The sequence below is a fragment of the Pinus tabuliformis genome, chromosome 8, assembly GCF_031772625.1.
Source record: "Pinus tabuliformis cultivar Carrire ecotype Pingquan chromosome 8, CPIR1, whole genome shotgun sequence".
NCBI classification, from domain to species: Eukaryota; Viridiplantae; Streptophyta; class Pinopsida; order Pinales; family Pinaceae; genus Pinus; species Pinus tabuliformis.
The window spans coordinates 997,784,310-997,809,824 of NC_142294.1; the positions used below are offsets into that span (position 1 = coordinate 997,784,310).

The 25,515-nt window shown below is 37.1% G+C and overlaps 1 protein-coding gene across 1 annotated transcript in view; it reads right to left on the minus strand.

The window, feature by feature from the left end:
- SCAB1 (plectin-like protein) overlaps positions 1 to 25,515 on the minus strand; it is a 305,903-nt gene that overhangs the window by 200,759 nt on the left and 79,629 nt on the right. The window contains exons 5-6 of the mRNA XM_089369662.1: positions 10,181 to 10,249; positions 8,329 to 8,412 (exon numbers count right to left, since the gene is read on the minus strand). Of these exons, the coding sequence (XP_089225788.1) occupies positions 8,329 to 8,412; positions 10,181 to 10,249 (153 nt within the window). The remainder of the gene's footprint in view (positions 1 to 8,328; positions 8,413 to 10,180; positions 10,250 to 25,515) is intronic.

Sequence of the window (25,515 nt, forward strand, 5' to 3'; positions counted from 1 at the left end):
TGACGATGTTCATAATTGAAAATGATAATAATAATGAGCATGATCAAGGAAGTTATTAGAATGATGATGATCAAGATGACCTTGATACCATGAGGAAGAAAAGAAGCCTTAAAAGATTGAAGTCTCTCCAATGTTATAAAAGCAGGAAATTGTTGAGTTGAGAGTGACCTTGGATAGAAGAAAAGATATATCTCCCAAGTTAAGAGGGAGTACATATTATGACAGCCATAGTGAATACCTCAAAGAATGAATGAAATTACTACAGATGGATTTGCAAACAAAAGACTTCAGAAGTATTGAGGTTGTATTTGGTGCTACCGAAGAAGTCAAAGAAGAAAGCTTCTGACAAGATGTATTTGGATAACTTGATCATGATATAAGTAGCATCAGAATGATTAAGGACCCCAAAGGTTTGTGTTTATATATTTGTAGGTTTATCACTGATTGTGGTTGTGATTGTGCAAGATCTCTCCACAAAAGGTTGAACATTTGAAGCATACTTGGATTGGTGGATATATTTAGTTTAGTTGATAACGAGAGATAAAGCATTTTGTGGTGACAAGATGTGTGGGAGGACATTCGGCCAACCAATGTGTTCATGTCTAGATCCCGAAGTAGGGAGGGTGGCATTGGTCATGGAGCTTTGACAGTGGATACGCACCTAGATCCCTGGTTGGTGTTAGAGCTTAAAAGTCTCATGGTACCTAGAGTGGCTAAAGCTTGAGTACACCCTAGTCCCACGCGATTAGAGTACCCTAGTTAGGTATCTAATCTATAGCAATGTGTGTGCTATGACTCCTCATAGAGCTATCATTTTGAGATCTTCCATGTAGCCTCACGATTATGAATACCTCCCTAGTTAAGAGGGAGTGTTCTAAAATGTAACTAGTGTCAACCTTCATAATTGTATTTGAGTCATGATGTATTTGTCAAAAGAAAGAAAGAAAACAATATTGTAAAAGAAATTGACTTATTAAAGCATGGGTTTCATGCTTGGGCCAATGATTTTTAGGTCAAAGCCTCCATTGTAGGCTTCTAGGGTTTATGTCAAGAGTCTTTGTCCTTGTCATCATGTAAAAAACCCCTCTTAGGCTTTATTAATTAAGAAAGAAAATTATTTTAATGGAAATTAGGTCATTTAGGCCTCCTCCTACAAAACGGCCTCAAAGAAAGATAGTCAACCTCATCAAGGGAATTCGACCTCACAGATTCAATATATAAAGGCAGCAACTCGCCCTCATTTGGAGCACCAACCAAGAAGTTCGATTTGTAGTAGCGGGAGGCAAAAAAGAAGAGTGAAATTCCCAAGAAGGAGAAAACCCTAGCGAAGCAGAAGGAGACATTTGTCAACCAAGAAGAAGATGTTCTTCTCTCTCTTTGACTCACACGTACGAAATTTTAAAGCCGCTAGGGAGGTCGAAATTTCAAATCTACACTAGGCCAAAATTCTGGAAGCTGGGGGCCAAAATTCTGGGTTGTTGCTAGGTTGAAGCTGCTAGACAAGAGGCGACTACTTTAGTTTGCATAATCATCTAGGAAGGCTGACTTGGTGGAGGAAGAAGGTCTTTTGGTCAAGTCTAAGGTCTTGGTCAATTTCAATTTGATTTACTAATGGAAGAGTTTGATTGGGTTTTCCCCTATAAAAGGGTTTTAGCCCTGGCTGAGTGCCTACATCCGATGTTGTTGATCTTTATGTTTTGATTTGATGATTGCTTGATGAAAAGAAGAACATAAAGAAAGTTAATAAGACTACAAGAATATCACAAGTAATTATCAGCATAACAAAATCTTTCTACCTTTCTAGTTTTCTAACAAGCAGCAAGCAGGACATCTTGAGTAGCAACCATTTTGGGCTGAGTGTGTGACAAGTTGTGCAGAGGTGACGCAGAGCCTGCGCAGAGGGTTTGGACGGCTTGCTTGGGCTTGTCAGTGTTGAGTCAGGATTGCTTGGAGACAAGGGTAGATTCCCTCAGGTGATTTTGCCAGTATTTCTCTCAGATTAGATAGCCAGTTGGGGATCCAAATTTATTGTACTCAGAGTTCACTGTTGCATAATAATAAAACACTCAGTTGTTGCACAGGTTTTTCCAAGGACATTTGTCCAAAAATAAGTGTCAGTTTTTATGTGTGCGTTAGTATTTCTCAGTTCCTATTTTTGCTTCCGCAGTATTTTTCTGGTGAAGAAATTGCAGTGTGAATAATTCGTTATTTTCTTAACTGCATAATAAATTTAACAGTTAGAATAATTATGTCCATTTGTTGCATTTCGAGCGAATTTTTACATGGAATCAGAGCATATTTGATGGACATGAAGCTCAGAGCCAAAAACAAAATTTTGTTGTTCAAAGGGAGCAGCAAGTCGAAATTTTTTGCGGTTGCGCAGTGCCTAGCCAGGTAGTGCGAATTGTTGGACAGGGGTTCGATTTTCCAGTTGCAGTTGGCAAGAAAATTCGATTTGTCCGGGGAAGTGATTCCAGTAGGCAAAGGGAGTAACAACTCACTATTTTCGTAGAGCAGATTTCTTGTCTGGGCACAGAGGATTTGCAACAGTTTGGTATAGCAGATTCAGTGCCAGGTGGACGAGAAAGTGCACACACAGAGGGAGATTTCTCTCAGAGGGTTTCTAGTTCAGAAATTCAATATTTCCAATTGCAGCAGACAGTAGCAGCAAGCATATTTTCTCACTCAAGAAGGGAGTGTGAATAGCAGAGCTAGCAACCGAGCAAGACAAAGAGGGAAATTTCCATTACATGTCGATTTTTTGCAGAAATGGCCACAATCTGGCTTACAGATCAAGAAAAATTGGACGATGCTTCGAACTATATCATCTAGAAGGCCAAGATGTCCTTTCTCCTAGATTATCACAGTCTGAAAACTTATCCAAACTATGTTGTGGCAGAACCTACAGATTAGCAACAGCTAGCAAACTTCAGAAAGGAAATGGCCAAGGCAAAGCAGATGATTCTCAATGGAGTTCGAGATCATATAATCTCACACGTAGCAACCAAGAACACAGCAAGGATATGTGGGATGCTCTCGCATGGTTATATTAGAATCCTTCCAAGCAACGAAAGATGTTTCTAAAGGAAAAACTGTGGAATGCTAGGATGCAGAAGAGTGAAGGCACAAACCCCTTTCTCACCAGAATTCAGGATATCGAGGATCATCTTGCAGTCGTAGGAGAAGTCCCTCAAACTACAGAGCTTGCGCGTTTGGCCGTGAACAGTGTCTCCAAGGAATGGAAAATATTCGTCCAAGGCACTTTGGAACGAGATTCATTACAAAGGTGGGACCGGATGTGATCAGACCTGCAACAGTAGGAGATGAGGCGATCTCTAGTTAAGAGCTCCATCAGTAGCAGCAGCAAGGGATCGAAAGGTGTGAAGGAGGAAGACAATGTGGCCCTTGCATCGAAGGGGAAAGCAAAAGGTCCCAGTCAGGGACAAGACTCGCAAGGAGAGAAGAAGAAGAAGAAGGATCTATTTAAAATCAAGCGCTTTAGGTGTGGCGAGTTTGGCCACTACAGTACCCAATGTCCTCAGAGGAAGAAGGACAATAAGGAGAAGCGAGATCAGGCAGCAGCATATGTAGAGATAGACCAAGTGTGCCCCCAGTTGGAGGAACAATTCGCCATGTATTCAACTATACCTCCAAGAGAAAGGTGAGGCAATATCGAGCTTTAGTCCCAGAGTTGCGCAAAGATTTGAGCTTTAGTCCCAGAGTTGGTAGTTGTACATGTTGTACAGTGCAGTGTTAGCAGCAGCACAGATGCAACATGATTCGGCTACATCCAGTAGCAGATGAATCAGAGTTAGCGCAGTGGTTGGTGGACAATAGCAGGCAGCCACAGTTGTCAAACATCAACAACATGGGAAGAAGTTATCGAGACAGAGTTGGAGAATGCCTTCCACGCTAAGAGGGTGTGTTAGTTTTTGTAGCATCAGATAGTGTTCTAGTCTCGAAACTTTGTGGAAAGGCTAAAACGCATGAGTTCTCCAAAACCTAGAAATAGTCTCTGAAAATTCCACCTAGCGATGGCTCAATTAAAGTAATTGATCGATAATTAAAAAATGCCCAAGTCTAACTTAGGGAAATCAATTAATTAATAGTAATTAATTAAGAAAGGTGAGAATCCTCTAGAAACTCACACAAATCGACTTGGAGATGATCTTAGCCATTGATTAAGTCCCAATTAGAGATTATAAGAAGAGGTCGATGGGTAGATGGAAAAACACATATCACAGTAAGTGAGTTTTGGAAATATTGCGGGGCGGTGAATCAGTATTTCTTTTAGAGTTGTTACTTTACCAGTTTTAAATCACTAATAAACAGAGCACAAAATGAACAATAACAAGATAAATAAGTTTATTAATCAGAAATAATGAGGACTCCAATCCCTTCTTCACAATAAATCAAATACAATAATGTTTAGGGCTCCAAGCCTAGATGAAGACACCAATCTTCAATCAACCAGGCTCCAACCTGTATGGTACCAAGCTCCAACTTGGTCTTTATGAGACACCAACCTATAGGGCTCCAACCCTATCTCCCACAAGGCTCCAACCTTGTCTTTATGAGGCTCCAACCTCTAGTGCTCCAACCCTCTCCACTGGCATAAACTGCCAACTCTTGTGCTTCCAAGATCTGCAATACACTACCAATGCTATGCCTTCAAGATCTGCGATACACTGTTAATCCTGTGGTTTCAAAATCTGCAGTCGAGAATTATTATATCTGCTCCAAAGGTCTGAAAAGATCTGATGGTAATTCTATAAATTAATAATAAGTCCACAGAACCAAGTCTGGTCCAAGAGTTTCTTCATGAGTTCCAAAGTGTTATTCCCACAGGTCTAAGCTTTTAAGTACGAGTCTGATTTTTGTCACACGAGATTCAGAGTTCTGTACTAGGTTAGATTTACAAGCCACTACAGATTCGGACTTCTGTTGTCACTGGTTTCATCACAGGTTCAGCTCACTACACAGTTCATTTTTTTGTTGCAAACTTAATTGAGCCATAGAACTGATTGTCTCTTAGTCAAGATTTCGACCTTCTTTTTCATTTCTTTGATTTTCTCGCACCTTACTCATCTCAGATCCGAACTATTATTCCTTTCTCTTGGCCGCAGATCAATCGCTAAAAAGGACAAGCTCAGATGGGCATTTAAACTTGTTTGAACATCTGATGAAGGGTCATGTCGGTTGGAAAGGTGTGTTGAGCCTACATAAGTCGGCTTACATAGGCTAGCAAATATATATATTTTTTATTTCAAAAATCAATATCCTTAATGAAAAGGAGTTAGGGGGCATACGAATATTCATTGGAAAGGATTTTAGGCCCTCTACAAGCTAATGTAATCAGCTTTTCAAGACATTGTGTCTAATGTCAAAAAATATTTTTTTTTTCTTTTATAAAAATATCTTTTTATGACAGTTTTTTAGGGTTATGAACATTTGGAATGTGGATAGGCTTTTAGGGTAATGGATAGGACTTCATTTATTTATGCTAGGATGTAATTATTAGGGATTTTATGGTATTAGGATTACAGTTTCAACAAGACTAGGGAGCTAGGGCGTTTCAATAGAGTTAGTCTACAACAAGGCTAGAAATGGTATCATGGGACATGAACTAGAGTGCCAAGGCTTCATCAAGGCTAGCTTTGAAGGGTTTCATCATCATAGACCAAGGATTTCAACAATGTTAGGGCATATGCGATCACTTCATATGTCATCATGTGTCAAGGAGAATTTCATGGAAGGGGCTCCTTCATTTAGTCATTACTAGGCCATGCTTCAACAAACTAAGGCTTGCCATTATATAGATAGGGATATATAGCTAGGGTATCATGTAGAGCAAGAGTTTCTAGGGCTTGCATCGACAAGGGTTTACACATAAGTTTTTCTCCAAATGTTTGCTTCAACAATGTACCTGTCATATTGAAATCAATGACAACTTTGACCAACAGTGCGAGTTCCTTGGGCAGGTCGAGCTAGCCAGCAGCAGAGTTCGAGCCAAAGAGGGGAAGCAGGGCTAGAGATGGGCAGAGACAGTGATCCAGAGGAAGATTTTCCAGTTCTAGCGAGGCAAGAGAGGAGGCCGAATTATTTTCTCCACGAGGCAGCACAGGGCCTGTGCAAAGCCTCAAAGAGGCAATTCGATTTAGCTAGAGAGGATGTCGTTTCAGTTTCCAGAGGATTTTCTGGTAGGCAAGAGAAACACTTCTCCATTCAGAAGCAGGTAGCACGGCTTGAGTAGCAGCCATTCTGGGTTGAGCATGTGACAGGCTACGTAGAGATGACACAGAGCCTAGGCAAAGGGTTTGTAGTTGTACAGCTTGCTTGGGCTTGTCAATTTTGAGCCCGGATTGCTTGGAGACGAGGGTAGATTCGCTAAGATGATTTTGCCAGTATTTCTCTCAAATTGGATAGCAAGTTGGGCATCCAAATTTTACTCAGAATTCACTGTTGCATAATTATAAAACGCTGAGCTGCTGCACCAGTTTTCCCACATACGGTTTTTCCAGAGACATTTGTCCAAAAATAAGAGTGTCAATTTTTATGTGTGCTAGTATTTCTCTGTTCCTATTTTTGTTTCTGCAGTATTTTTTATGGTGAACAAATTGCAATGTAAATAATTCGTTATTTTGTCATAAACAAAATAAACTGCATAATAAATTTATCAATTAGAAGAATTATTTCCAGTTGTTGTATTTCAAGCGAATTTTCAAAGCAGCCTTTTAGCCCAAACACAAATCATAGTTACATGTTGATTGTGTTGTTTGTAGGCTGCTAAATTCACTAATGGCCTAAGGTTTTTAGATTCTCGCATTGCTTCATGAAACGTTAACCATTGAATGTATGTATGGACCAGTGTTGCAAACATCCCAATTTTATTGCAAAAAATCGTGAAATCACGTTTTTTTGACCTAGCATATGTTTGCCGATTTTTACCGATATTTTGGTGGTATCTCAATTTTGCCTATGTGTGCTGATTTTTAGCGATATTTTCTGGATTTTTATGCCTTTTTGGCTTTCCAAACTCTTGCCCATTTTATCCCGATGCCGATGTTTGGAACAACAGTATGGACTTCTCAAGAAATAACCAACTGATCTATGGACTACTCAAATCTAAACCCAACCTGCATAATAGGCATCCAGTTGGATGTAGATAAGCAACTTCCACATCCTCTTATCACTAACTGAAATCAAATCTCATAAGCATCACAGTCATTGGAACTATTTAAGCTGGACATTTGATCACTTGATCATAACAGAACATAATCCATCTCTGAGCAGTAAACAAATGCTAAAAAACAAATCATTCAGAACTATTCCATTACCATCAAGACAACATCCCAGATCAAGAACACAAGCCTCATAGTGCGAGAAACCTCAATAGTGGAAAAAACACTCTCTAAACAAAATAGGTACTTATCTCAGTCTTAGCTCAATTCTTACAATCTTCCAAAATAAATCATAACATAACATCTGCTTTATCTCTTATTCTCTACTTATACAAATTGGTAACCCAACCTAGTCCTCTAAATGACGATGTTGGCCTTTATTTCTTCGTGTTACTGTTTATCAAAAGACTGACCATAGCAGTTCCTTTTCTCCCCCACACAAATCTCATTTGTTTGTTAAAATTTAGTAGTCAAGAGTGGAACCCTTAATAGTTTAGTAAGAAAGGAACAATCCAGGAATAAGATTAACCACATTCCAGAAGGAAGATTCTCTGCTAAGGCACTTCCTTATGATAACTGGCTTATAACAATGATTATTCCTAGCATTTGTTATAAGTTACGCACCAGGATTGGAACCCCACAGTTTTGTCAGAAAGGAAAATCCACAAATAAGATTAACCATATTACCGGAAAAAAGATTATTTGCTTAGGCACTTCAGTTCCTTTAAGCGTTTTCATGATTATGCATGTACATAAAATAAAATACTATCTGTCCATAATACAATGAGAAACAAAATTGTACATTATATTTTCCTGTGTGGATAATATAAGGGAGTCTAGGTGTGTGACACGAACACTTTTCTGGAACACTCATCACATGGCACTGGGATATCAGGAACACCATATTTATTATCTATGGCATCTTTACAAATGTGAGATATTACCACAGATCAGCAGGAGATCACAAAGTCATCATCAATCAGGTACTAACTCTAATAATAACAAGATAGAACAATACATCAAGAGAAAATCAGAATTCACAGTTGAGACAGAAATATAACAATGTGAGGCAACATTAGATTAAAAGGTATCAATTATATATCAATGTATGTACTATCAATTATCATTAGGATCAGAAAAGGTAGACCTCTTTCCGCAGCCTACTAGCTTCAGCAGACTTTGCCACAAGCTGAAGCTTTAGGCCTTCAAGTTCATGCTCCATGTCCATCACCTGCTATTTACACTAATGCATCAGAAAATGTTATAAAGGTTTATCCAAATTAAATTATACCCTCTAAAAGATTATAACATTTTATTACTATATGCCATGGCAAAGAAAATAATCCACACTTTGTCAAAGAATCATAAAGACTTGTTAACATGAAAAACACGGAATGGACCAGAAACATCTTTCAACTTCAAAAAGTTATCTATTTGAATTACAGTCCAGTGACCAGTCTAATACATGGTCCCATGCCAAAGAACCCACAGATTATAATTCACTGGCATGCAATCAGCCAAATACTTTCCTTCAGTAATCCCATAAAACTGCATTCCTTTCAATCCCAATTTATAAAACTTCCTAGTGGCAGACTATGGCTAATGCTAAGTTGCATGAAACAGGGAAACAGGTATGTGTTTCCGAAACAGAAACAACCGGAAATGTGACCTCCCAAAAATTTGGAAACAGGGAAACGTGAGGGGTGTGTGCGTGTGTATCAATGTTACATTTATTGTTATCTGCAATTTATCTCCGGGGGTCCAAAATTTAATTTATTGGCAATAAATTTAATTTATCAACAAGTAATTTAGTTTTGAGCTTGGTAAGAGTTTCTTGACTTCAAATTAGTTTGGCCATGTCTGTGACCATCTAACAGTCACAAATTCTTTTAAGGGAAAAGATTCAGATGTAATGAAACCCATTCCATAAAAGACATTAATGTTAAATTTGTGACTCTAAGAGGATCAAAAGAATACCTAATATACGAAACGAAATAAAATTGAACCAGATGTTTTCGAGATTTAAATAGCAAAAGTATAAAAGAGAAGCTTAAATTTTATTAGAATTCATATACTCAAATGTCGTTAGACCATATGGTTGTACCTTTGTATCGATGCTCTTTAATACACCTATTGGGTCAACCAAGACCATGAATATAATCATCTTTGAGTGCTTGTAAAGGTGGCCCTATATTATGCCTAATGACCTAGTAGTTACAACAGAGATTGTAGAATGGCTCAAGAATAGAAAACCTTGGAATTGTGTAATGTAATAATATGTAACGCCATCATGTGAAAGGCATTTTCAGGAAGAAAAAATAAGGTGGTGTCTCCCTCTAGCATAAAGATTACAGAACAAGCAAAAAAGTCACAAGACCACAAATTAGAAAATAGAGGAAAGTTTAGCAGTAACAACATTATATGACTTCAAAGGCAAGTGAGAAATGCAGACAGTCACCTCACAAATATAGTATAGACAAGTCACCAAGATCTCTTGAAGTCATAGATGAAACTATGTGTTCAAAATAGTCTAACTGAGAGCATCCATTACAGATAGAACTTTTCACAGAACCAGGACTTTCAAAACAGTCCAAACTGGCAGTAAAACAATAATTTAGCATAAAGAGCCTATCCTCTAGAATTTTGCTACATCCAGTATATTTCAAAAAAAAAAAATCATAATATGGTACCACAGCGGACAGAGTACAAAACAATCTGCCTAGGATTTTAATTAAGAAGATTATGCCTTCTTAATATTTTATTCTGGAAGCTTACCCAGCAACACTATTAAATTAGATCCAACGAGGAATTGTAAAAATTGTAAAGGAAATAGATATATCCGTTCATTTTACCTAATTAGCTTTGAGAAAATAGCACTGCTACTTTGACCCACTTTGAAACAAATATGGGTGGAAAAGTTATACACAGAACAGCAATTTCAAAATCCTTGAAAAGGTAACACTGATTTAGCCGGCATTAAAAAGTTCAAACATCCTTACCCTACTTGGTTCATGCAGCATTTTTATTCTCCTCGCCTCTTGCACTTCCTTCCTCGTCTCTTCAAAATCCTGGAAAATAGGAAAATAAATTATAAATCTGGATGAGAATAAGGCAGTCCATACTCCACATACTAAAAATAGACAAAAAAGGAATCATATTTCTTCAGCCCATTTGTTCTTTTGGTATTACAACTAAGAGACAACAAATTCAAGGCAATATAGCGAAGCAAATGTTCTAAATAAAAATGAAAGTCAATAACCATCCCTCCAAAACAGAACTAATTAGCCAGGTGAGCTAACTCTAGTGTTTGAGAGCTTTGAGCTTTGTTACCAATTACCCTTACACCTAAGCTACAAAGTCCTAAAGCATTGCAAGCTTAACGATAACACAAGAGGGTCACCACTGTCACCTAAATACCTACTTTCTCTTTTAAGGACAGCTCTCCTCCAGCACAATGGAAGTGTCCCTGAGATAAGGGTTGCTAAAGTTTATAAATACAAGGCTCAATGTGATGTGAAAATTTACTTTAGCAAAACAGAGAATTATTTGATTCATTAGGTTTATTTTATGGGTGGTACTGGTTGGAGGTGTATGACTAGACACTGAGTCACTTAGGCATAATGACTACGACGACTAGAAAATAGATGGATTTGTGTTGTTATAAACATGCAGAATTTATCTATGGCTGCTAACTTAATTTCTGGAAATTAACAACATTGTATGCCCTTCTAAAGGTGCACTACTCGAGAACATGCCAAAGCAATTAGGTGTGATTCTATTCCAACATATAAAACATCACATATGCTTTCATTGAAACGCTATTACAAAAATGCACCAGTCAGAAAATAGGAACAGCAAGAAAAGCAAACAGGTAGCAGCTTATTTTAGCCTCCTCCAATAGGAAATTTGTCTTGTTGAAGCCGTAACTGCAGCAGAATTTATGTGATTTCCAGCATATCAAATCAGCATGAAAGGATGATATGAAGTTGAACAGCCACACATGATAGGCAACCTTTGAATTTCATAAAACCTTCATAAGAACAAAGAAACAAGCCAAGCACAAAAGTGTTTCTCAAATTCACCAATAGTATCATAATAGGAGGGGTTTCTCTTATATGGAATTGAAGCTCAAACCCTCATTTTGAGAAATCTAGGAGCAGCAAGTGTAGGTGATTTCTCTTCTTTGATAACTGCTTGTGAAGTCCTTTTTTATAATCTTGATTAGATTCTTCTTTGTCTGTTATGTAAAAAATTAGTTAATTTTAGGTTTATTGTTTAATTTTAGGTTTAGTTAGACGAAAGGGCACGATCGTAAGATCATGCCCTTTCCCAAAGGGTGCCATGGCGGTATATAAGCCAGAAACCCCATTGTAATCAATCATCATCTATCTATTCATTTATTAATAAAATATCTCTATATATATTTCTGTTTATCCAGAAGTTTTATACTTCATTGGTATCAGAGCAGGTTGTTCCTCGGTTTAGCGCTGCACAGGTCATGAAGTTCTCCAACCATTGCCCCCATTGATTGTCCTGCACAACCTCGCTGCCACCGTAAAACACAGGCCACCGTTGTCCATACTTCCGCTGACCATACTTCACATATCCATACGGTTCACTCCATACTTCCCATACGGCCCCACCCAAGCTACCCGCATCACCCACATCCGTTGTCTTCCGCGCTACCTATCCACTGCTCTTACAGCCGCTACCGTGGGTATTCTCGGCTCACTCCCGCTGCCCACAGCCGTCCGTTGACCCTGTTGTCCGCTGTCTGCTGTCTGCAACTGTGTCCCCGCTGTCCCGTCCGTCCACTAACATAGGCCGCAATTGTGCTCCTTGCTCCATTGAGGTGGGCTCTGCGTGATAGCCACACAAGTCTACGGTGAAACGGTAAGGTGACCGTTCAGCCAAAACGTTCAGCAAAGACGCGACTATCAGCGTAATATATTTATAACGTTAAAATTATATATATAACTTTGATTTATATATAATATATATATACTATATAATATAATTATATATATATGTGTGTGTGTGTGTGTGTGTGTGTGTATATATAATACATAACTTAATTTAATTTAATTAAAAGTTATATATATATATAAGTTAATTTAATTAATTAAATTTATTTTAATTAATCAAAAATTATATATATATATATATATATATATAAGTTAGTTAATTAATTAAATCTATTTTAATTAATTAAAAGCTATATATATAAAATTTATTTTTGCTAAAAAAAAAGGAGAGAAAAAATATTTTAGCTGGCAAATAAATACACGCCACCGCAAACCCGCTCAATGTCGACAATGACAATGGCGGATTTCCAAAAAAATTGTTGGACGCGGAGCATAAGATAAATAGCAACCACGACGAGGTCAGTAAAAGATTAACTGAATTCCAGATCAAGCTTGGGGAGCAAGCTGATGGAATCAAAAATCTTCACGATACGACAAATCGAATAGAAATAAAGATGGAAAATTACCATGTCCAAACAGAAGCAAGCATCAGAGAGGTCTTAACAATGCTGAAAACTCTGTGTAAAAGGTCGAATTGTACACCCGAACAACTACTAAGAGAAGGTGAAGAGAATCACGAACACATCTCGTCAGATTCAACAAAGTCCACAGACTCTCATGACAAAGTTGAATCCCCAAAAAAATCAGCGACACCCCACCAAGAAGCAAATAACACAGCCTTTACAAACAAGCAACTCTAGGATAACTTTACCAATCAACACCCATTTTTCGCTCAACCAGTAGCAACATACCAGCGAAGGGCAAAAGTCGAGATGCCTAAATTCGATGGAAACGAAAAAAACAATGTTGCATGGATAAATAAAGCAGAAGAATACTTTGAGATATATGACATCAATGACGATGACGAAAAGCTCAGGCGTGCATCCATGAAAATGGGAGAAGCATATAACTGGTATATGTGGTGGAAAAAGACAACACACGTCATTAGCTGGAGAAAATTTAAAGATGCATTCTTCAAAAGATTCCAAGGTGTAAAGGAAGAAGAATTCTTTTCAAACCTCATCAAATTACGACAAAAAGGAAGTGTGGATGAGTACACTCAAGAATGGGAGACCTTAGTAACACGAGTACCTGGGTTATCAGAATCTCGTCTAATTCAGTCATACATCTCGAGACTCAAAACCCATTTACAAGCAGAACTTGAGATGCATGACATTACATCTATAGAAGTAGCAAGACGAAAAGCAAAAACAGCCAAAAAGAAATCCGAACCAATATTTTGGTCAAAAGCGGAAAAAGCTTATGCAAGACGAAGGATACCCCAGTATGTGGACTCAAATAATACAAGATATGTTCCACCACATCGTCGTGAAGATGAAAAATCTAATGTGGAAATGCAAAGGGTAAAAGAGGGTAAATGTAAACGCTGTGGTGAGAAGTGGGACCCCAAACATAGATGTGCTAAAGGAAAAGAACCAAAGAACCTATATAATTGTGAAGCAACCAATGATTCAAACAGTGAAGATTATGACATAGAAGACACAGAAGACGCCCAAGAATTCTCACCAGAATTAGATGACGGAAGTATTCCACAAGTGTCATTGTCAGCTATGACAGGTATATCACAACCTCAGACTTTAAAGTTAAAAGGACACATAAAGAAGAACAACGTAGTGGTTCTCATCGACTCTGGAAGCACACACAATTTTTTAGATGCAACCGTGGCAAAGAGACTCAATATCTTTTCATTTCCCTTACCAAACATGAAAGTGATGGTAGCTAATGGTAAGAAGATTGAAAAGGTAGGGAAATGCCATAAGGTCAATTTGCAGATTCAAGACTTTAATCTAGAGTCTCCATTCTTCACGGTACCGTTAGGAGTAGATGTAGTCTTAGGTATCCAATGGCTACGAACTTTAGGTACTTATGCTGCCAACCATCAAGTACAATTTATAAAATTCAAATGGGGAGGTCATAAGTACAAACTACACGGATTCCAAGCACCAAAAAAACAAGTTGTATCATCATCTCAGGTGATGAAATTAAGTCGAAAAGGAGCACCCGCTTATGTAGTACAATGTCACCAGTTAGAGATGTTATTTGCAAATATGACCAGAGAAGAGTCACCAGAGATACAAGATTTGATTCGGAAGCATGAAAAAGTATTTCAAGACCTACCTATGAAGATGCCGCCTAATAGGGAAATTGAGCATACAATAGAAGTCAAGACAAGATCAGACCCCGTCAACATCAAGCCATACCGATATTCACATCACCAAAAAAAGGAAATTGAGAGATTAATCCAAGACCTTTTAAAGTGTGGGACCTTGATCATCTTGGAATATATAATCAAGTGGAAGGACTTACCGAAGAAGACGCTTCTTGGGAGAATGAAGCATTTTGTCAACAACATCCGTCGTTGCGCATGCTTTGAGGACAAAGCATTCTTTCGAGAGGAAGGCAATGTTATGTAAAAAATTAGTTAATTTTAGGTTTATTGTTTAATTTTAGGTTTAGTTAGACGAAAGGGCACGATCATAAGATCATGCCCTTTCCCAAAGGATGCCATGGCGGTATATAAGCCAAAAACCCCATTGTAATCAATCATCATCTGTCTATTCATTTATTAATAAAATATCTCTATATATATTTTTGTTTATCCCGAAGTTTTATACTTCATTGTCTTGATTATTATTATGTTTTTTCATCAAACAGCTACCAAACTATAAAGAACAATGAGACAATAAGACACAAGATGTAGGCGATCATCCAGGGACAAAACCTCTCCACTTGAGAGGAAAATCCACAAGAATTCTTCTTATAGAATCTTCAATTGATGAATTCCAAGACCTATAGGCTATAACCCTTGACCAAGACCAAGTCCTTTGACAAGCTTTCCTTCTCAGCAACTCCTGCAATTTCGACCTCCAGCAAATTCTTCTGCAACTTGCAACTTTGTCCAACAGATTCTTCTGCAGAAACCCTAGGTGACACATGGGAGATAATGACGGAGACCTCGTCCTTCTTTTCTTCTTCGCTTGAGATGAGACCTCCTTCATATCAACTCAGCTTGGAAGATAGACTTCCTTTGAGTCAAAACTCGGGCCTTCTTGTAGTGATTGCAACTTGATTTCTGCTGCTGCAAGATGCTGCCCTAACCTTCACACGTGTGGAGAATATAGCCCAAAACAAATCAGATAGAAAATAAACAAAAACAAAAATTATTTTCTTATCTTCTTCTAGTCTCTCTCTTCTTCGCACTTCTTGCTCTTCCTTGTACGAATTGGTGAGTGAGTGTGTCCCCTCCAAGTGAGGTCGAAGTCTCCTTTATATAGGTCTTCCACAAGGACGAATTGCATCTTTTAGGCCAACTTGTCCAGGTGTGTAGGCCGACTTGATCTTTGCATCATAACAAGGACTTGGACTAAAATAAATTGTTCTTTACCATATGTAACATGCCCAAATGGGTCTTCAATACATGACAATGACTCAATTGACTTTATGACAAACCTAGAAGCACTCAATGGGTGCTTGACCTATAAAATAACAAAACCTCATACTATTAAGAAAGTATGTATAATAAGAAGTATAAGCATGTATAATAAATAAAATTATAAATGAACTTTAATATATCATAATTATAAAAATATAAAAAGATTTAATGTAATTTAAACACCTTCTTTAGAAGCCCCCTAAAAAATTTGCTTAATACACTATCTAGCTTATAGGCCTAATCAGTAATAACGCATTATCCTCTTAATATATTGCATGAATTAAATATATTAAATGAAAAATAGACAAAAATATAAAAATATTACAATGAGTTAAAAACAAATCATTTGTTAAATTATTAAGTAATCAAGAAATTAATAAAAACTCAAGCAATTAATAAAATATATAATTAATAATAAAATAAAATAAAATATATAATAAGAGCATTCATGTATAATAAATTAGTTATTAATAAAAATTACAAAATTTCAAAAGTATAAGAATTTTAAAATATCAAGAGTATAAGAATATTAAAAGATTAAATAAATTTAAAACAAAAATCATAATATTTCAAAATGATAAAAGATTAAAAGAAATATAAACAAAATCATAAAAAATTTCAAGTAGTAAAACAAATCTTTATAATAAATTATTTAGAAAATAAAAAATTAATAATAAAAAACTCAATCATATTTACTCGGTATAAAAGAATATTCATGTATAATAAGCATGTATGGTTATTATACATAACTTTATTTATTTTATAATAAATAAAGTTAGTAATAGTTATAATAAACATATATGGTTATTATAAATAAATAAAGTTATTAATAAAAATTTCATAAATTTCATAAGTATAAGAATTTAAAAAAAAAAATATCAAGAATATAAGAATATTACAAATTGTATAAATTTAAACCAATATCATAATACTTCAAGATTAAAAGAAATATAAACAAAATCATAAATTATTTCATGTAGTAAAACAAATCTTTATAATAAATTATTTAGAAAATAAAAATTAATAATAAAAAACTCAATACTTGGTTAAAAAAATATTCAGGTATAATAAACATGTATGGTTATTATACATGTTTATTAATTAAAATACTTATTAAAGAAGAAAATAATTATATTCATGTATAATAAATAAAAATTAAAATAACTTTAATTTATCAAAAAATTACAAAAATATTATAACATTGAAATCATCCTAATATTTTAATTCAATTCCCCTAGAAACCTTGTAACAAATTAATATTATCATAATTACCATAAGTTACAAATAATTAAAACAAAATCATCATTTATAAACAAAAATCTTATTACAAAAACTATTCACTTAAAAGAAAATTAATATATAACTATAATAATTATCCATAAATAATAAATAATAAATAAAATTAAAAAAGAACCTTAATAGAATATATATTAGAAAGGTTATAAATAATCCAGCATGAAACTGGTCGGTTCTCAATCTTGACAGTTCATCCTCAAACCCTATTTATGAACACATTTTCTCTCTCTCCTTTGTAATCAAGTCCTGATGATGAGTCTTGGTCTAGACTCGAAACGTCGACAAGAAAAATGAAAACTGTGGATTATCCGAGTTCAGATTCTAAAAAACCGAACCACAGAAATCTGCAATCCATTAAAATAAATTTCATTTAGCATGAAACACATGCCTTAAGGATATCACTAATAAATTTATATTTTTCCCATTACATCAAATGCATAATTACAAGACCGAACCTATTAAAGACCGAACCTAATTACATATTTCAACACTCCCTCTTAACTAGGGAAGTATTCATAATCCATACCAGGTACTTGGACATTCTCAATCTGAAGAATTATCATAAGAAAAGTCAAATTGGTAAGCCATTTGTTTAACATCATACCAACTAGCAATGTCACACAGCAATGCCTTGACTAACAGCTCTATCTCTCCACAAGATCAGAGGACAAAGACCAATGATTGATAGACACCATCATCATTGTCTCTCAAGGCACATACCCCACCCAGGTGTTCACAGGGTATGTCCTTCCAGGACTATTCATATCTTGGATGCCCAGTCCTCAAAGAATATCGGTCCTCTACAACTACTCTTATCTTCAATGCCCTACCTCATCCTCAAAGAGTAACCAATGCCAAATGTTAAACCAATCCTCCATTCTTTCTTCTCAAAATGAAGACAAGAATGATGTGTTTATCTCTCCCTCTCAACTAGGGAGGATATACCCATTCCTATAAAGGTACCCAAGCTCCCTCTTATCCAGGGACTTGTCCAAGCTCCCTCTTAATTAGGGACTTGTTTCCAACAGCTTCCTGCTCTTTGGTGGAAATCATGGGACCTTTAGTTGCTTGTAGAGCTCCTCCTTTCGATGTCATGAATTTCATATTTCTCATTATGGAGCCTTAATCTTTTACTTCTTCTTTGTAGGGCATCAGTCATCCATCACATTCCTTCAACGAACCATAAGAGTGAACTACTAGTCATGTCATCCTTTTTAATTGGAAAGTGATATTCCAATCCACATCTGGCTTTTCTTCATACAACTACCTCTTCCAGGTCATGTTTCCTTCAAGATTTTCCATCCAACCATGAGTGCTAGTTGTAGGTGACATCTACAACCCTTTTTCGGTAGCCCTGTATCAACCCATCCAAATGTTGTCCAAAAATCAAAAATGAACATCAAATCAAAGTTACCTTTTGTGATGGCCTTTCATCATGACATCTGCTTGCCTGCAACATCAACATCCTGCACATTCATAAGCACATCTATCAAGAGAGAATCCTTGGTTGATTCTATCAGATTGTTTGAGCCCTTATTTCCCCCTTCATGTATTTTGTTCGAGCTTGAGATTCTTCTTTTGGCGGTTCGACAATTAAACCTTTAACATGACCAATGACTTTGTTTTTTAAGCAAACAAAGCTCCTTCTACAAATTAATTACTCCAGAAGACTTGGAATATAAATATATCTATGAAGATACAAATATTATATATTAAAAATGAATAAGAATAATAATGATTTACAAATGAGAACGAAAAGCTTGCTTATATATCAGGCAAGTGTCTCTTCATGCAGAGTCATGTCCTATTAGACATGCCTCTTCAGCCTAATTACTAGTTAACTAATAATTATTTATGCCTATTATCATCTACATTATTTATATATATTTTATTTGTTACATTGCCTCCTTCCTCAAAAAGCTTGTCCTCAAAGCTTGTCGATGAAAAAGCCTTGATCTCTTTTTCGGCTTCGAACGTCTTTCTCTCTCGGGTTAGTCATCCTCGTCGATACAACTTCATATGATCTTCTTAGTGACAAACAGAATAGTCACATTGAGAAGAGATCAAACCATCCCAAATTAATCTTCTGTGGAATATTTCGATCACTGGAATTTTGTAACGACTTGTTAGCATAACACTGGAGTGGAATTACATCACTATTATCTGGAACATCGGTTTGTTGTTTCTAGTCTCGATGGTACCGATACATAGCACGGTTGATTGGTCTACTCTCGTGATTCGGATGTCGATATGGAGTTTTGAGATTTTCTTCTGGCGAAGATGTTGTTAAATTGGTTATGGAACATTCACTTGGGATGTCCATTGTCCGAACTGCAACATCTAAGTGTGTCGTTTCTTCAACTGACTTCTCTTCTTGAGTTGTCATATTCACTGGATCGGTATTTGTTCCTTATTTTCAACTTGGACTATTACAACTAGAGATTTCGATGCTTCGTTTTGAGTGAATTGTTCCAACTTATCTTTTAATGCTTTCTTATCATCCTTAAGCTTCATAATTTAAGTGAGTAGACTTTAATTATGGTTTTTCAGTCATAAAAGTTCTTTGATTTCTGATTTATCAACTTTATTTTTAGTGTTTTGAATTTAAGATTTTCATCTTTTAGATCTTTGATTTGTTCTAATAAATTTTTATTAAGGTTCTTTAAACGCAAAGTTTCCTCTTCTTGTTGTGATAAGTGCTTCTTGAGTTCTTTCTTTGTGACCTTAGTCTTCTTCACTTGCGCAAGTAATCTTTCGACGTGGTCCTTGAGACGAGAATTTTTTTCATCCTTTTCAATTATTTCTTGTGATGCATATCCACAAATTCAGCATATTGTCGCTTAAGTATTGTGATTTCTTGTTTTACCTCTCTTTGGAATTGTTTTTGTTCATTACTTAGAAATTCCCTTTTCTTCACTTTTTTTTATCTTCCTTTTTTTTTGATTTCATAATCCTTTTAAGTATATATAAAATTTATATTAATTTAATGTATATACTATATATCTCACCTCTTTTGACTTGAATGTGGCACTTATAGATTATATATATTATATAAGATATATATATATATTATAAAATTATAATTATATAAAATTTATATATACTGTTTTTGAGAGCCAATTTTCCTTTTATATGTAACTATATAAAGCTTATATAGTCTCCTTTTTTTTATAATTATAATAATATTTTTTTCCTCAGAAAATTTGGATGAAACGTGACTCTTGGTATGGTCACAATCTTTAGATTTGAACGATTAGAATTATTTGGGTCACACCTTTTCAACCTGGAATTCAAAACCTTTTGAAACTTTTGAGAAACTGTTTTAAAACAGTTTAACACTCACGGTTACTGCTTTAAACCAGCCTTTACTCTCTTTGGGGATAAATGTTTTGGGTGATTTAAGTGATAGACTCGGCATTAACCAATGCAATCCAGACCTAACAGGTTTACATAGGTTGGAGCAAACTCTACAGAAAACGTTGCAGAGAGGACAAATCGTTACAACACGTGGGCAGAGAGGCCAAATTTTAGGCTAGCAGAGAAAGGCGGCATCGAGGTTACGAAGGTCTGTCGTGGTCAGGACAGGTACCGATGAGCACGAAATTAATGGCGGATAGGAATGGAATTGATGGCAGAAGGTTGGGTTGAAACGAGGGGACGAGGGGCAGACATGGACGATTGCACTATGATGGAAGAATTACAGTGTGCGGATGGTAGAATGGTAGAGTGACAGGGGTGTAGCAAATAGGAAGCAACAAACAAGGACAAGAAGTCGATGAATGTGGAAGGAGTGGTATGCAAAAATGGAGGGCGGCGGTGTAGGCTGTCGCTGGCAGGTTGTTTCAAGGTCTGCGGAATGGGCAGTGACAATGGCGACAACAATTGTGGGGATGAGGTGGACAGTGTCAGCCGCGAAGGACTCCGTCGAATTTGGATGTCGTGGATCCTGTTGCGGTTGGTAGCTATCTGAACTGTGGATCTGGCGATGGAAAACGCTAAGATTAATAAGCGTTGGTTGCAGTTGCGGTAGCCGCAAGCACTGTGTTGATGGAAAAGAATTGTAGAAAGTTGCACAATAATATCTCTTTTAAATGTCCCCTTTTTTTATGTATATATATAACAGATCGCATGGTAGTTACGGATTGGCTTGGAATGGTAATTATGCAAACTGCTACTAGAATTATTCAGGCAACAGTGAGTGACTACGAGCACACATGAGTTTAACTGCTTGTTAGGGGTGACAACTGATGTTTCTTAGGCCGGGATAGGTAATGCGTGTGTGTGTATATATATATATATATATATATATATATTATATTTATTTTTTAAGTGACCAAGGGTCTGACGAAAATGGAGAAACTCCAACTATAGCGAAATGCTTGAATGACAACGAAGTTGACGATTTTCAATGGTCAAAGACCTAGATCAAAGAGCAAGCTCTATGCAGCATTGAAGCAGCCAAAGAATCGAACTGGTCCGATACCAAATGACGCGAACAAAGTTCCTTTTACAAATTAATTACTCCAAAAGACTTGGGATATAAATATATCCATGAGGATAAAAATATTGTATATTAAAAATGAATAAGAATAATAATGATTTACAAATGAGAACGAGAGGCTTTCTTATATATCAGGCAAGTGTCTCTTCATGAAGAGTCATGTCCTATTAGACATGCCTCTTCAGCCTAATTACTAGTTAACTAATAATTATTTATGCCTCTATTATCATTTACATTATTTTACATTATTTATATATATTTTATTGGTTACAGTTTTCTACAAGGATCAAATCTGTCCTCTTTTTCCATGCAAGATAGTTTGTTGAACCAACCAATTTGTTGCTTTCCTTGCAAAATGAATTCATTTTGATGGCAGATTCAAAGATAAATATAGAGATCTCCCGATCGGGGTGTGGAGGAAAACAGGTGAGGGTAGCAGGAAAAATCATGAGTGTGGCAGGACAGAGGGATCCTTTCCTACCCGTAGCACCGCCCATCATGCCACAGTAGCGTACTACATGTCAGCGCGAATTTTGAGAAACCGGAGTGGAAGGAGCGGGATGAGAGAGAAACGCAGAATTGGCGGCGGTAGTGGGATAGGAAGTGGGACAGGTGTGTTGTATTATTTGAAGATGGCGAAGTGGAGAAGGATAGGTAAGCCGCGTCGAGAGGACGAGGAGCAGGGAGTAGCGCAACTGGTGGGAGCCTCGATGGGAAATTGCGATTTCGGGTATGTCATCTTTGGACCTTATTCTGATTTTTTCTCTGTCTTGAATGGTATGATGGACAAAAGAGGAATGTTGGCTACCTCTGGGGAAGAAGAGAGCAAGAGCGGAGTTGCCTTTTACTCTGCCATGCACTGTGTAGAAGAAAAGGGGTTTAAGCAGGGAATGGCACAAGAAGGGTGGAAGAAGTGTTGCCCAGAAGATAGTATGGGGAGAAATATTGAAGATCAGACCGCTCACCCCACGACGAAGGATACGAGGGAGGTAGAAAGGCAAGACATGAAAACTCTGCACCTGGCTCAGGCGTTGGTTAGTATGACAGAAGGCCTTCTTACCTTCCTACATCCAAGAGAAGATAATCACCGGAATCCCCAGACAAATGAAGGTGACTGGAGCAGGGGAGGTGGGATAAGAGCCAAGAAAGTTGAGGAGGGCAAGTTTGTAAATCTTCGAAATCTAACTTCTGCGAATGAAAATTGTAAACAGGAAACAATCAAAGGAAAGATGGCACGCCTGGAACGCAGAAGGGGGCGTGGAGGTAGAGGACGTCCAAGCCAACAGAATAGAGCTGACCCGTCAACCGTAACGCCTGCTAGCCAACGCAGGGGGAGGAGATCCATGCTGACTACTGTAGAGCCTACAGAGAGGGTACGGATGAAGACATCCGCCAGCTAATACAAGAAATGGAGGCAAACGTGATGGAAGAACAGTCAGACCCTGAGATAGAAGAGTGGGCAGAAATAATCCAAGATCCTGGCAACACTCGTGGACGGATGACGCTCTACCGGCAAGCTCTTCATGTCTACTGGGTTTTAAAACGACTTCTTGCGAAGGCGCTGGAGCAGGTGGTAGGGGAAGTGGCCGAAATTGCCCAAGGGATGCCAAACCTCAAAAATGAAATGAAGAATTTGCAGGTGATTATGATTATGCAGGATAACAAGTTGGATGAGATCCAACAAAGGCTGGCTCAGATGACTCAAGCTCCCACAGAACCCATGGCAACCCCTGCCAATGCTGATCTGATTACTGATGACCGGAAGGAATAATCCTTCAATGTTTCTTCTGTTTTTAGCGGACAGCTCTTTTTTCAGTTGTTTGTATGCTAGTTCTTAGTTTGTTAAGTATTTTTAACTGTTTAGTGCACATAGCCCGGATGGAAAGACTAGTGAAATTTTGTTTTTGGAATGCTTATAGCAAACTTAGGTGGCCAACAGACCCGGTTTCCCTTCAGGGCAAGTTGAGGCCACCAAAACGATGTATCTAGTCTTATTGGATTATATAAATAGAAAAGGAACGTACCACCTACACTTACAAAAAAAAAAAAAAAGATAAATATAGAGATACTTACTTGTCAAGTGAAGATGCTTCCTGATAGCGATATCTTCAACTTGGTGCCTTTCTTGATAATGTGGATGATGGAAGATGTCATGCTTCAAAATTGATCCTTCAAAGAGATGGAGAGCACCTTGATTATTTGATGATGATGATAACGCCTCTTCTTGCTTCAAGATGCTTCAATGTGTAGGCCTTCTTTGAGTTGAGGTAGGGTCCTTGAAATCTTCTTTGTGTGAGCTTCAAGTATAGAACCTTTCGTCTGATGAGCTAGGGTTTTGAGGTCTTCTTCTCTTTGAGATGTGATGATCCTTGAAATATGATTAATGGTCCTCCTTGATGATCCTTAGAATGTTTTGGTCCTTAAGTATCCATTCTTGATGGTTTGATGTCCTCTTTGATACCTTGACCTTTCTTGATACTCCTTTTGATGGTCCTTTTTCAAGCTGCCATTTCTTGAACCTTAGCTCTAATACCAAGTTTAGAAATTTAGGAGCAGCAAGTGTAGATGATTTCTCTCCTTTGATAATTGCTTGTGAAGTCCTTTTTAATTATCTTGATTAGATTCTTCTTTGTCTTGATCCTTATTATGTTTTTTCATCAAACAACTACCAAACTATAAGGAACAATGAGACAACATGACACAAGATGTAGGCGATCAGCCAGGGCCAAAACCTTTCCACTTGAGAGGAAAATCCACAAGAATTCTTCTTCTTATAGAATCTTCAATTGATGAATTCCAAGAACTATAACCCTTGACGAAGACCCTCCAAGACCAGGTCCTTTGACGAGCTTTCCTTCTCAGCAACTCCTTCAATTTTGACCTCCAGCAAATTCTTTTTCCCAGCAGATTCTTCTCCAACTTGCAACTTAGTCCAACAGATTCTTCCGCAAAAACCCTAGGTGACACATGTGAGATAATAATGACCTTGTCCTTCTTTTCTTCTTCGCTTGAGATGAGACCTCCTTCTTATCAACTGAGCTTGCAAGATAGACTTACTTTGGCTCAAAACTCGGCCTTCTTGAAGTGATTGCAACTCGATTTCTATTGTTGCAAGATGATGCCCTAACATTCGTACCTGTGGAGAATATAGCCCAAATCAAATCAGAAAATTTCACTTTTCTTATCTTCTTCTAGACTCTCTCTTCTTCTCACTTCTTTCTCTTCCTTGTACGAATTGGTGAGTGAGTGTGTCCCCTCCAAATAAGGTCGAAGTCTCCTTTATATAGTTCTTCCACGAGGTCGAATTGCATCTTTTAGGCCAACTTGTCCATGTGTGTAGGCCAACTTGATCTTTGCATCATGAAGAGGTCTTGAAGGGTCTTTTGACTTTATTTTGACTCAAATAAATTTTTCTTTACCATATATAACATGCCCAATGGGTCTTCAATACATGACAATGACTCAATTGACTTTATGACAAACCCAAAAGCACTCAATGGGTGCTTGACCTATAAAATAAATTTTCTTGAGCATGAAGCCCATGCCTCAAGGATATCAATAATAAATTTTTATTTTTCTCATTACATCAAATACATATAATCATGATTACATATGTCATTATGAAGACCGAACCTAGTTACAAATTTCAACACCGACTAAATCACTATGTAGATGTTTATGCGGGAAGGGGCTAAACCATTGAGTCGAATCAGCATGAGCCTAGAAAATTCATTCGAGGCTACCAAAGAAACCCTAGCCTAGAGAGTCATAGCCAATAGGCTACCTCGCATGAACCTCCAACACCAATTGCAGTGGTTGAACAAAACTCACGTGGTTGGAACAGATAATAAGGATAAAAAGGGTATTTAATGAACCGGGAGCATCATATATCATGTCCAGCGATGACCATAAAGATCCATTGTCATTCCAACACGCTATCGAGATACCCGAGCCCTATCACCTACTCCAGCGGGCCCATACTTTAAAGAACCTAAGTCAGGAATACCCAAGAGAGGGAGAATCTTGAATGATGACCCAAATATCTCTAATGACTACCCA